Raw genomic sequence first — 14460 nt, forward strand, 5'->3', positions numbered from 1 at the left:
AATTATACTTAGAAAAAAGTCCAAACTCCTTATGATTGTGTACAAGTACATTCATAATCTGACCCTTGCACACCTCTCCAATTTCACCTCATACTACTTTCTTCCTTGAATACTAAGGCTTTCTTGATACCATGTTTCCCCGAAAATAAGACCTAGCTAGACCATCAGCTCTAATGCATCTTTTGAAGCAAAAATTAATGTAAGACCTATAAGACCAGGTTAATATAATATAACATAACATAATATAACAAATATATAATATAATATGATATATTATATTATAAACTATATAAAATAAAATATATAAAATATAAAATATAACATATAAAATATTATATAAAATAAAAATAAAATACGATATAAAATACAAATTAAAATATAAAATATGAAATAAAATATAAGATAATATACTATAAAATAAAAGAATATAATACTGGGTCTTACATTAACGTTTGCTCCAAAAGACACATTAGAGCTGATGGTCTGGCAAGGTCTTATTTTCGGGGAAACATAGTAACTAACTTTCCTGACAATATTTACATTTACCTCTTCTTTGAGCACACCAAGTTCCTTCTCTACCTTAAGATCATTGTATTTGTCATTCATTCTACTTAGAATAATCTGCCCCCAAATCTCTTTCAGATCTCAGTTCAGATGTCATCTCTCTGAGGTCTTCCATGACTACCCACCGTAAGGATCACTTCCCTAAGTGGGCATACTCCTTCTCTCATTTCTCTCGCTCCTCCCTCCTCCCGCCTCCTTTCCCCTCCCCTACTCCCATCCCCACACAAAGGTGCATTCCATAAAAACAGAGCATGTTCACAGCTGCAACCCCAATTCTTAGCACAATATCTGCAACTTATCAGGTGATCTATACACTGTCTAGTAAATAAATAAATGAATGCCTCTGTGCTTAGGCTAACTGCCACAGCTCATAATGCCGTAATTTCTTTGGTTAATTCCTAATAAAGAAGTACATTATTTTATTTTATTTGCCTTTAAACTCTCTTTATATCTTTATGCCTATCATATCATTACAAATTTTGTAATTCCTCCATGAAAGTATATTATTCAACTCATCTTTAAACTCTCTTACTAATTTTAAGTTTATCATGTACTAGGGACACATAAAAGTTTGTATTCTGATTTGAATTATTTCTCCTCCTTCCTCCAAACACAACTAAAATCATCAATAAAATGTTTTATAAAACTTTTGGCTTGCTTATTCTGGGCTCTAACCTTCTGGATATTCTTTATGAATCTTTACCACTGTTTCACCTTTGTCTCTAATTATGAGCTCTTCTTTCATATTTGAGAAAGAGAGAGAGAGAGAGAGAGAGAGAGAGAGAGAGAATGAATTTGTAATTCAGCTCAAACTTCATACATTAGCATACTCAGATTACAACCCTGGAAGTTAACAGCATGATTTTTTTTTTTAAGTTTAGTCTTATTCTAATATGCCACGTCATAAAATAGACTGCAAATTTTTCTGAAGCCAATAATAAGCATTATTGTTACTCTTTCATTATACCAACACACCATCATGAATCCAATCATGAGCTGATAAAATTTGACCAGATTATATAGACTTCCTTATAATACTGGAATTATGTGGTATTTCTAAATAGTCACAAAAAATTACCTAATTTAAACATCTCCAGTACAGTAAAAATAAATTTAAAACTTTACTTTGTGATTCTCACCTCTGGTTTTCGTTCCTGTAGCTTACTATATTGTAAATTTGCATCACCTATCTCTTCCACAGATTGGGGCATAATTGATAAGACTTCCATAGCCTCAGTAACAAATGTATCAATTTCATGTAAATGAGCTGAATAGGTAATATTGAAACATAAGAAATATTATTACCCCAAAATTATTCAGTTACATAATTTCTAAATCAAGGAGTGTTAATCTAATACATTAAACTCTAAATTATCATTTGCTTTCATACAACATAATTTCATAATGTGTAATAAGTAAACAAATTTCTTCTCTGGAAGTTTAGTTGCTTCACATTATACATAAACATTTTGAGTAAAAAGTTAAAATACACTAATTCTGAGTAAATTTTACTCAAAATTAGGAACATTTTCAGTCTTTTAAATATTATGCTAAAACATTCTCAGTCTTTTAAATATTATGCTAAAACATCTCAGTTAAAAGGAAAAAAGAGAGCGTAGTGTTTTGGAAAATATTAGTTATGTGAAGCGATAATATGCAACAAAATGCCTTCATTTTTAGACCTCTTAAGAGTTGAACATGAACTTTCCTATTTTATTAGTTATCATTTCAAGCACATTATATTCAGAACACTTTCCATATCAGTTTTTATAACTATAACGTTGTTTTGTACACCTGAAACTAATAATATATATACATATATATATATTTTAATCATTATTGGAATTCATATTTTACAACTATCAAAGTACATGCATCTCTATATACAATTAAGTAAAAATAAAAATTAAAAATGTGTATTTACCCTGGATGGACTTCTTCAAAGAAAGAACAAGCATATCAAATAATTTTTGGATGAAATCATCAATCATAGTCTTCACAGGGCTACAATTAATATTTAAACAATCTACCTTGACCGCACTGAAAAATGCCAATGGACAATTTTGACATGAAAAAGACTAATTAGAAGAAAATAGTATCATTATAACATCGTGATTTTGTGTAATACATTTCAAAATTTAACTCAAAACTATTATTGTGATCTTTAAACACATTTAGATTTCATTTAGCAAAAATGCCTTACCCATACGATTATAAAGTTTTTCATTAAACAATAATTTTGTTATAAATATTGCAGTTTTTAACATCTATTGTTTGAGTTTACCAAAAAAGGCAGCAATTATGAATTGCTGAAGTATCAACATGAATATATATAAATATTTACAAGTTTTACTTGTCACAGCATATAATTTTTTAAATATTTATAGAACAAATTTATCCTGCAGTCAAAGTACAAACAATAATGATAAGGATAAGAAAATAAAAATAGAAAGTGAATATAGATTAAGGTACTAAGAAAATAAAACAATAAGATACTATTCTATACCTATCAAATTGACAATTTTAATGAATTGTTAACTCATATCTTCAATCATGTGGATAAACAGAACTCTCAGAACTGTTGGTAGGAGTATAAAATAACGCAATTTTTGTGAAGAGCAATTTGCCAATATGTGTCAAATAATTTTAAAATAGGCATATTCTTTGTCTTAATAACTTCACCTTCGGAATTTATCCTAAGGAAATTTTCAGGGCAGACTCCAAGATTATACACAAATATCTTCATCAAAGTATTAATTAAAATAGTGAAAAACTAGAAAAAAGCTAAATGCAGGAGTGGCTAAATAAATTATTGTATATCTATACAATTAAATATCATGTTTTTGAGAACTAGGTAATAACATGGCAAAATATTAATTGAAATAGTGTTAACTAAAAATAGTAGCATATGACATGATCCAAATAGTCCAAGTATATGTACAAATGTGTCCAAAACATCAAATCTTAACAGCAATTGCCATTGTACTTTTCTGTAATTTAAAAAATCCCTTTCCTCATCTGCCTCCACAAATAAGACCTCTCAATACCTCATATTTCCTCCACCCCATTTTGTGTACCAACAACTTAATTGTTACTGGTCTTCTGGATGATGACCAACTAGCCTCTCTTCCTCTAATCACTTCATTCAGCCATAAAAGTCATTATTTCCAAATTAATAGTCCTAATGTACAGCTTTGATACTAACACACTTCTGTTTAGAAACCTTCAACAGCAAACCATTCTGACATGAATAAAATCAAAATTCCCTAATTTAGAATGTGAGACTCTCCCAAATCTATACCTATCTACCCCTTTCCAGGAGAATCTCCTCTAGTCTCTAATAAAACATTAACTCTAATCAAATTTTCAATCAACCAACTACTTGGTTTCAGCATACAAATCCCTCTCCTGAGAAGCTCTGCTTTAACCTCCAATTCTTATTTCTACTTGTCAAAATCCTAGTTCAAGAATTTCTATCTTAACAAAACATTCCCTGATTTTCATGCAATAAATGGATGGGATCTCAACATCTTGTAAATCTCCATAACCTAGTTCAATCTCTAATATGGAATATAGACAATTCTAACTCAGATTAATAACAACTAATAACCACTAACATTTATATTGAGAACTTATCCTGTGCCAGTAATTTACATGAAAATTACTCACTTAATCCTCAAAACATTATGAGATAAATACTATAGTTGCAACTATTTTTTTTTAAACTTTTATTTATTTTAAGTGTGTTTTTCTAGGACCCATCAGCTCCAAGTCAAGTAGTTTTTTCAATCTAGTTGTGGAGGGTGCAGCTCACAGTGGCCCATGTGGGATCGAACCAGCAACCTTGTTGTTAACAGCATGGTGCTCTAACCAACTGAGCTAACCAGCTGCCCCTATAGTTGTAACTATTTTAAAGCTGAGGAAATTGAGGTTCACAGAGTCTACCTCAACTGACTGTCAAAGTCATGCAGCTGGCAAGAGCCATCTCACTCCAGAATCTACTCCCTCAACCCCTGTATGTATTTGACTTAATTATCAAATATACTTGACTTATTGTACTACCAGAGAGCAAGTAACTTGATCTCAGGTACTCTGTCTTTGTCATCTTCATACTCCCATAGGACAAGTTTATATATATATTACAAATGCTCACCAAATATTTATTGAAAGAATCAACAAATGAATTAATAAAAGTGATATTATCCTTTATAAATATATGCACAATTAAACAAGGCCTCTCATCGAGCTTATTAAAAAGAGTAGTTCCAGTTATACGAATTTCAGATAGTGAGGGGAATATATTCTCAAGTATCTGGGTTGTGAGAAGCCCCTCAGAAGGTTTCCTCCACATTTAGGGCAATACTAGATGCAGCACTGTATTGTGTGCCTCCCGGGGCATTCTGAAAGTCAAATCTCATTACTTTTATATCCTAGTATGTTCTCAGCAGTCGCTTACCATTCTTAAACTGTGCCTATGCGTATCCTGTATTAGATCCTCATGCCACATCTGCATAGAAGCCTCTTCCCTCCATCTAGTCATCCAACTAGGTTCAGCCAACAGAGCCTCTAGAAGGCAAACTTCTAGCCTTAACAATGCTCTACTCAGATGATACTCAAGTGTCATAGCTGAGTTCTAGAGGAGGTACAAACTAACCTGACTCAGTGTTACTAAGTGAAGAGTACCCTTACTAGCCACGGCAAAACTGTTAGGGTACATAAGTACTACTACTTTAACTTCTAATACCTTGGAAGTCGTTCTACTTCTTTTCCCTTTATTTTCAGTGCTTTAAAATTTTTCTCCCAATCATGAACAGTAGAAAGATGCTTTTCCACTAGAGCTTCCATATCAACTTGCCCAATTACAATCCATTCCTAGTCAAAGAATGAAAAACATTATTAAATTAACATTTTAAAGATTAGGGTCCAACTATTAATAAATATTAATATTAGTGTCCAACCAATAAAAATGGGCAAACATTATTGCATGTAAGTTAATTTCAATGTAAGTATGTAAATATAATCATTACTGTGTAGTCTAAAGAATAGAAAAAAGTTATTTACATAGAAATACAGTGATCATAAAAGCTTTTTGAAGAAACTGAAAAAACCCTTTCTTTAGATTCTCTTCTCAAATTTGATGTACACAAAGATAGAATCACTTCTTTAAAGCCAAGAACCACTACAGGCTACAAATCTGAAAGTATCCAGATTCAATTGATTCTAGATATCTAAAATGCAGAAGCATTGTAATGGCAGTTAGAAACTGGTCGAAGTCTCAGTCATAGTCTCAGGATCAATACAAATGAGCAATAAATGCAATTAGAGTTTATCTTTGGAGTCAGTTAGTAATGATGCACTTAAGCAAAAGTAAGATGTTAAATCATCTCTATTTCATTAACTTTGAAGGCTTCCCTCCAAAGATTCCTCTTGCTCCAAAGAATGAAGAACAAGATATACTTTCCTGAAAGGAATTAAAATTGACACAACAATGTCACATTCCAAGTTGCCAAAAAAATTTTTAAAAGTTAGTTTCTTAATTTTCATATAGTCAAAGACAAAAAATAGATTTTTAATGTAACTTTTTTTATCATCTGTGGCCTAAATCTAGCTTGTATAACAATCCTCAACTCTGGCTCTCTGGTTTGCCATATTTTTCTTTTATGCCATAGAAAATAAACTATTGATTTGTACATTTAATACTAATTCAATCAATCAAATGAAATATTATAATAGAAAGATGGAAAACTATATGTGCCGTACCTCATGTTGGTGTAAAACAGCTGACAATCTTCTAAAGAGATCTTCGGCTTTGCTGAAAATAGTCAGAAATCCACTTGCATTTCTATCAATCATAATAGAAAAAATAGATTCATCTCCTGCCTCACCCACTCCCTTAAACTGATTAGGAATTCCGATGAATCTCTTCATTTCTCTGTAATATTTAGCCCGAATTTCTTCAAAAGGAGGCCTGAATTGTAACCGTCCTTGTCTGAAAGTAAAGAAGTAACTTTAAAATATAAATTATTAGAAAAGTATAGATTGAAAATTAAACTGAGTTGCAAAAACTCTTACTTGTACATTAAGTCAATATTTATTTCTGGCAGATTCTCATTAAGTGCTTCTAAGCCCATCTGATATTGATGTTCCAGAGCTTTGTACAGTTGATGATTCCAGTGCTGTTTCCACGCATGCATATCACTTGCTTGGAATCCCTAATGTGTTATATTCACATTTTTATTTAAAATTAGGTAGTAGAATGGGTTTTCATTTAATGCTTTCATATCACATATAGCAAAATTATAAGCAATGAAAACACTTATTTTAAATGTCTTGAAACTTGTAACTCCTTAATTGCTACTTGGTATGAGAGTGTATATAATAGAGTCAAATACGAAAATCTCTAATTTTCATGTTTCTAAATAGAATACAAAAAGATCAGTAGAATTTTTTAAATCAAGTTAATACAAAATAGATTTTATATTTGGATTTTATTTTATGATAACAGTAACAGGAACAATTTTTTGTGAACTTTTTAGTCCTTTTTCAAAAATCCCCATCAAGTACAATTTCCCACTCCCTTAATAATCCATTACACATTTAAAAACATGTTAAATTTAAAATATTAAAATGTTCAGTATAGTTTATATACTCTTTTGCTTCCATACATCCATAAATATATGAATTCTAATACTTTAATTTTTGTTTTTCTTAAGTTCTAAGAACTGAAAAATATATGTAAATGTGTAAGAGACTTAACTCATATTCAACCAAAATCCCATTACCACCTATCATGTAGCAGGCTTTGTGCTAGCCACTTTTGTATGCATCATTTCACATCAAAGTGTGCATAGAACTGAAATTTTGCCCCCAAAAGAAAAACATTCTGAAATGGTTATTTTAATCATGAGGCTTCTCCCTAAAACTTAATTTTGTGTTCTACATATGTCACAATCACCTAAAAGAAAACTAACAAATGATAGATATTTAAGCACCAAGACAGAAATAACTACAAACTCTGAATTGAGGGGTTTGGCATTCTGAAAGACAAATAGAAACTTTTTATATTTTTAAGTGTAAATGCATTGTTGATTTATGGTCTTGATGCATAATTCAGTCGAATTCTAAATTTATTAGGAGTTCATTAATAAAGATTTACAAATAAACCTGATGAACTTTTCATCGATTCATACATTCACATTCTGAAAAGATCGTATTTCAAAGTGTAGACACAAAGTAAAACACATTCTACCTGTGCCTCTACACTTGCTAAGCCAGTTCTTAATTCTTGTAGTCCATCTTTCCAACGCTGTTGCTGCCGAAGCAGATCAATATTCATAAGAGTTACCACCTGTTAAAAATAAGAGCATAATAGTCTCAAAATATCACCTTAAAAATGGTAACTTGACAGTGGAAAAAAGGAGACAGACACCACCTTAACCAAGTGATCAAGGTTAACTCAACCTCAAATAAGATATATCAACGCCTGATCAAATGCACTGAGAAAGGCAAAACATCACTTCTGTGTTATTCTTGCCAAAATTGCATAACCCTAATTTAATCATGAGAAATATCATATAACCCAAATCGAGAGAGATTCCAGAAAATAACTGACCACTACTCATCAAAAGTTTCAAGGTCCTGAAAAACAAGGAAAGACTGTGGAGGAAGAGATTACTGAGTATCAACAACTAAAGGCAATGTAGGATCCTGGACTGGATCCTTGGAAAAAAAAGGACATTGGTGGAGAAGTTGTAAAACTGAAAAACGGTCTATTGCCTAGTATTGATAACTGTACTATGGTTACTTGCATGTAAGTTGTTAACAACAGGAGAAGCTGAGTGAAGGGTAAATATGAACTCTGTTCTATTTTTGCAATTTAAGGCTCAAATTATTTCCAAATAAGAAGTTATTTAAAATTATGTCCTAATTACTTTTTAAATAATATTATTCATAGCTTATTCAATTTTATAAATAAAGTATACCTTTTCACAAAATGTAGTATGCCATTTTCTTAGTTTTCTATTTTCAGTAGCAAGTCGTTCAGCAGCATTTTGGAGTTTTTGAATGTAGCCTTCTAATTCTTTAGGATTATCCCAAGTAATTTGTGACTTTTCCCCACTTCCTGCTTTTGAATTCTACGGTAGAATAAATGACATTTAGTATTTAAATGTATTTCTTTTTTCCAAAATATTCAATATTCTGCATCACAAGTCCAATTATCCCTAACACCGACCTGCAATAAAAAGAGCATATAATAATTTTTCCATTTTATAAATGACAAGGCAATCTGGCCAATATTAAGTAGCCCCATTCCTTTCAGATTCTCTGACAAGTAAAAATCCCTGGACATAACATAACGAATAGCATTGGAAGAATGAAAGGTAGCAATAAGAAGACAGACAGCCCACAACCCTTGGGAATGGAGGAACAAGGCACCTGGTTCTCCTTATTGTCTCCCACACATCCAGGACAGGGCACTGGAGAACCTGGGACACCCACAGGGAAACGAAGCGTATTCCCTCTAGCCCAAGGACTAGGAAAACAGGGGCCTAACAACCATTCTAGCAATATTCACACAGCTCCAGTCACCACCAATGGAAAAACAACTCATCTCTGCAATTTTAGTGGGGCCAAGCTGATTTTCCATCGCCTGATTGGCAAAAGCAGGCAGTACTCTAACTCCATTGCCAGGGTAATGTTGGCAGAGCTGAACTACCCTCTTCTTGTGAGTTTCTTAAATCGTATTTGATGACTGAAGCAAAAACTGTAACACCATCTGATGTGGTGCTCTATCTATGTAAAGGAAATACTTAAGACACATGAAAGAGTGGTGAGACACATGTAAAGAGCTACCGGTATACTTCACTTGAAGAGTAAGGCACAGCAAGTTGCTGGAATACAGCAGACCCTCAAAATAGCTGATGAGTAAATGACCCTAAGTAATTCAATAAAATACCCTGTGAATCAGTTTAAAAGCATTTACTGATAGTTACTACATACAACTTACTGTTGTATTGCTTAAGGGTATGAAAATAGGGTCTCTGCCTTCCAATATTCTACAATATAGTGCGTGGCCAGAGAATTATAGAGAACCTTAGTGTTCTCTCTCCCCTATCTTAGCTTTTTATCCACTATTATGTCTAATTTAGCATGTTAAATATAATTATTAAATTCTCACAACCTAATTTCTCAAAATAAGTTTCCTCTTCAGAAATATCAAGGTATTATTTTGAATACATTTATTAGAAAAGGCTCTAAAGGTTTACAATGAAAACATAATTTATATATTAGGAGAAAAGGTCAAAATAATAAAGTATGATCCCATTTCCAAAAGTACACTTATAAATATGCATAGAAAAGTTTAAATGGCCTGTTAAGAATAGTCATGTCTTGGTGGTGCAATTATAAGACCTTTTTCTTTTTGTTTACCTTTATGTTTGAATCTTTCCATTACAATAAACTCGTATTGAGCTTTGGCAATAGGAAAAAAAATATTTTTTAATAATATCTGCAAGTCTTTTATAGGTTTCATATAACTTTATAGAGATTTCATGTAGATTTATATAAGCTTCTAGTTGATTTTAAGCCTGAGAACTAGTACGCAGGGAAGAGTGAACATAGCAAGTCTGACTGTTATCCCTCAAAAGACCTGCTTAAAAGACGGGACCTTAGTGGGCATCTGGGGTCTTGGAGTTTGGGAGGCTTCCCACTCCCTAACTTTTAAGAATGGCTGACTGTACCTAAACAATATAGTATATGTTGCACACTTGATTTTCTTCAGGGAACATGGAATTTTGATACCTACTAGTCTGAAAATTCCTACCAGCCCCCAATAAAAACCTGGGCACTAAGTTGATAATGACCTTCCCTAGTAAGACAGCATTTCACTGTGTTACAACTTATTGCTGGGGGAATTAAAAATGCCCTGTATGACTCCACTGGGAAAGGACTCAAAAGCTCGCGCCTGGTTTTGCCAGGTATTCACCCCACGCACTTTCCCCTTTGCTGATTTTGCTTTGTGTCCTCTCGCTGTAATAAGTCACTGCTGTGAGTACAACTACATCAAGTCCCGTGAGTCCTCCAAGGAAATCACAGATCTGGGGGTAGTCTTAAGGACCCTGACACAATTAGTTATTTACTTTCAAATAAAATAAAAGAGTATATCCCTCTTCTACATAATTTCCCAAACATTTCATGTTTACGAAAACTAAAAATGTAGATTTCAAAAAGTTAGCAGTCACATAGTGACATATAGTTTAAAAACTATTCTAGGTTTTCCTAATTTCATATGTGTGGACATTTCAATAAGCACAGATAAAGAGCAAATAATCTTAAATTATAAAATCAGGAGGTGATGGAAGAACCCTAAAGAGTCTTGTGTATAAGGACTTCACACTTCAGTGAATAAGTAAATGTAATGGCATACAAATTGTACATTATACATACTAATTCAAATGATCAAAATCAGCACCAAAATATGTGAAATATTATAACCATTTAAATCTACATTTGGAAAAAAATGTTACTTGTTAAAAGTGAAGTAAGTCATTAGGGAGCAAAATATAGCCTTAGATCAATGGCTATATTAAGCTGAAAGGTATTTTAAAAAACTAAGAAATAAGAAACACTTCACATGTAAAATATAATTATAATAACATGAAAAGTCCATTTACCTTAATTATCTGTTCAAATGCTAAGGCAGATTGTAACATCATTGGTCTCTGACTTTGAATCATTTGTTGATCGATAGAATTGTAAAAATGTGCCACCTACAAAGTAAAAGTCCAATTAGCAAAAATCAATAATAAATAGCACACTTAATTTTTAATTTTACTTCATTTTTAACTGTCTGAATGGAAATAATAACTTTTCTCAATTCTAAGATTAAAAAAAATAGTTTTTCATCTCCATTATTGCATTTATGCATGTATTATTATACAAAAATGAACAAATATGTGTTGAGTTCTTGTAATTTGCTAAGTCATGCCCCGGGGGCTGATCGAACAAAGATTATAAAACCTAGTCCCTGGAATCAGAAGTACACAGTCTTATATGGGAACATAGAGGAAACCAGTAAAGCATGCTAAGTGCTAAAAAACTGAACTCTCTATCCTTACAATTCTCCAAACCTGCTACTTTATTTTTCAGTGTATGACACAATGATTTATCCATTTCTCATATCAAAAAACAAAAACAACAAAACTTGGAGTTGTCCTTACTCTTCTCTCGTATCCCATACAGTCTATTGACTATATACTTTCAAAATATATATTGAATCCAACCACTTCACCCACCTCCATCCATCCCTCCCCAATCCGAGCACCCTGTTCTCTTGACAACGCCAGTGCGACAGTTTCCTAACTGGTCACTCTGTTTTCAATCAGGGCCTTCTGTTGTCTGTGCGAAGCCTTTAAAGCAGCCAGAGTGGTCCATTTTTAAACATAAATCATACCACATATTTTGCTTACTCTGAACCTTCCAATAACTTCCTAATACATTTGAGAATAAAATCCAAATTCCCAAACTCTTAAACTACAACCTTCCCATGTTTTCCAACTTATGAATGAAATGCAAATTCAAAATCCACATCCTACCTGGCACAAACATTTTACATGAACTGGACCTTAGCCTTACCACAAATCCCTCCCTCATTGCACTGCAACCAGATCGGCTTCATTACTGTTATTCTAACCCACCAAGTGAGTCTTTTCTCAGGAACTCTGTATATGTCATTAACTCCAGCTGACGGTAATACTCTTCCTCCAGATATGTGCATGGTTCTTTTACTCGCTTAATATCATGTCTCTTCTCAAACATTCATCAAGGCCTAACCTGATCACTCAGTATAAAATAGCAGTCTTTATCACAATCCTTTTACTACATTTTATTTTTCTTCAAAGTACTGATCACTACCTAACACTGTATCATTTATCTATGTCTTTGTTATCTGTCTCCCATACTGGAGTGACAGCTCCAAGAACAGTACCTAGCAAATAGCAGGCACTCAATAAATGTCTGTTGAATTAGTCAGTGAATCAAAAAATAGAGATACCTACAAGGTACAGTGGTAGAGAGAAGAGGACACTGTCAACTCTGCTGGGGGGAAAGGAGAGATTCTGGGAAGAAGATAAGTGGATACTGTCGAGAGAGCCTAAGGAGTTTAGGAAGACAGTCTTTTAATTTTTGTATCCCCAGCACCTCATAGAATTCTTGGCACAGAGTAGGTATTTAAAAAATATTTAGAGTTCTCTTCTTTCCACTAATATGCATTAAACTACGGTTTATTTGGTAGGGGATACCCACTCTAATTATTCTGTACCACAATAGCATTCCACGAAAAAGCCCAATGAGAAAAACCAGAAGCAACAGAACATATACTATTACAACAGTCCAACCTTACTGCTATCTATCCAACATCCTACTTCACTATCCCTACTCTAGATAAATATCTGCTCAGTAGTAGAAGTACATATAAGTAGATTTTCCCAGTTGTTCGTCCAGGGGTAAATGCAAATATTAAATGTCTATTCGTTCATCTCTTGAGCTCCTATTGTGTTAGACTAAATACTTAGGATACAAAAGAGAGCAAGACTCTCCGCTCTTGAGTATGTAGTACTTCTATCTGAAATGATCACCCTGTGCTCTTGAGAAAACATATGTATACTCTTCCAGACTCACATCAAACATCATTCCTCAGTAAAGATTTATCTGATACTACCTCTACCGTTATCCAGGAATATAACTGAAAATTACCACCTCTATGATTTCACAGGATTTTCTGAACATCCATAATATATCAAATATTGTTTTCTATTTTGATAACATATCTGTCATCACTATATGAACTGTAATAGAATAAATATGGGCTTTGGAGTCAAAGAGACTTAGTATCAAGTCACAGTTTTATAACTTACTAACTGTGTGGCACTGGGAAAACTATGTTACAAATCTAATTCCCAGTTAGGTCAGTAATGGGATTAACTGAAACAGCAAAAATAAGGCATCTCTAGGAGCTTCCTACTTAATGAGAACTCAGTGTTTAGTTTGTTCTCTCCCAGTAGACCAATGGTTCTCAACCACAGTTAATTTGCACCCAAGGTGACATTTGGCAGTTTGGAGATGTTTTAGATTATCAGGACATGCTACTGGCCAGAGATGCTGCTAGAAACATCCTACAATGCATCCATTCCCACAAAAAAAGAATTGATCCAAAATGTCAAAAGGGATGAGGCTGGGAAAACCTGTACCAGAATATGATAGTAATACATACATTTTTATATCCTCACTACACTGTGACTGGCGGTAAAGGTGCTCAGTTAAACAAAAGAATAAGTGAAAGACCAAATATACAAGATACTGTTCCTGCCCTCTAAGATCTAATAATGAACTGAGAGACAAAAATGGGAAAACAAAAAAAAGAATGATTTGCAAACTGCACACAGAATTTGGAACAATCAACTAAAAGAAGACACAACAAAGAAAGTGAAATGTGAGTCGGGAATTAAAGGACGACTTTGAGTTTTCTACTCAGAGGGAACAAATAACAGTCCATGGAGACACGTTCATAGAAGAGCCAAGTTTTCATATTACTCAAGCATAGGGTGCAATATGAGGGGAAGGTCACAACCAGTAAGGTTAGTTAGGGCATAATTAAGAAGGGCCTTTTGTAAATAAGTAGATAAGACAATGAGATGATAATATTTAGTTTTAAACAGGTAAATTATAGATGGCAATGTGCTGAACAGGCAGACCAAAGAAATGACCAAAAACAGTGACCAGTTTATCAGCCTGGTAATTCCCTAAGATTCTGTCCCTCAAAAGCAGGCAGAGGACCCTTTAATTAGAAGGCCCTTTAAGATCCATGCAAGTAACATGAAAAAAAGAGAAAACAAGCTT

The 14460-nt window shown here is 33.1% G+C and overlaps 1 protein-coding gene across 4 annotated transcripts in view; it reads right to left on the reverse strand.

Moving 5' to 3' along the window:
- DYNC2H1 (dynein cytoplasmic 2 heavy chain 1) overlaps positions 1-14460 on the reverse strand; it is a 293546-nt gene that overhangs the window by 261116 nt on the left and 17970 nt on the right. For all 4 annotated transcript variants that reach the window (XM_074335553.1, XM_074335552.1, XM_019717180.2 and 1 more), the window contains exons 13-20: positions 11238-11333; positions 8547-8699; positions 7814-7912; positions 6637-6776; positions 6325-6553; positions 5309-5436; positions 2489-2604; positions 1704-1831 (exon numbers count right to left, since the gene is read on the reverse strand). In XM_074335553.1, the coding sequence (XP_074191654.1) occupies positions 1704-1831; positions 2489-2604; positions 5309-5436; positions 6325-6553; positions 6637-6776; positions 7814-7912; positions 8547-8699; positions 11238-11333 (1089 nt within the window). The remainder of the gene's footprint in view (positions 1-1703; positions 1832-2488; positions 2605-5308; positions 5437-6324; positions 6554-6636; positions 6777-7813; positions 7913-8546; positions 8700-11237; positions 11334-14460) is intronic.

Source organism: Rhinolophus sinicus, linkage group LG06, assembly GCF_036562045.2.
Source record: "Rhinolophus sinicus isolate RSC01 linkage group LG06, ASM3656204v1, whole genome shotgun sequence".
NCBI lineage: Eukaryota > Metazoa > Chordata > Mammalia > Chiroptera > Rhinolophidae > Rhinolophus > Rhinolophus sinicus.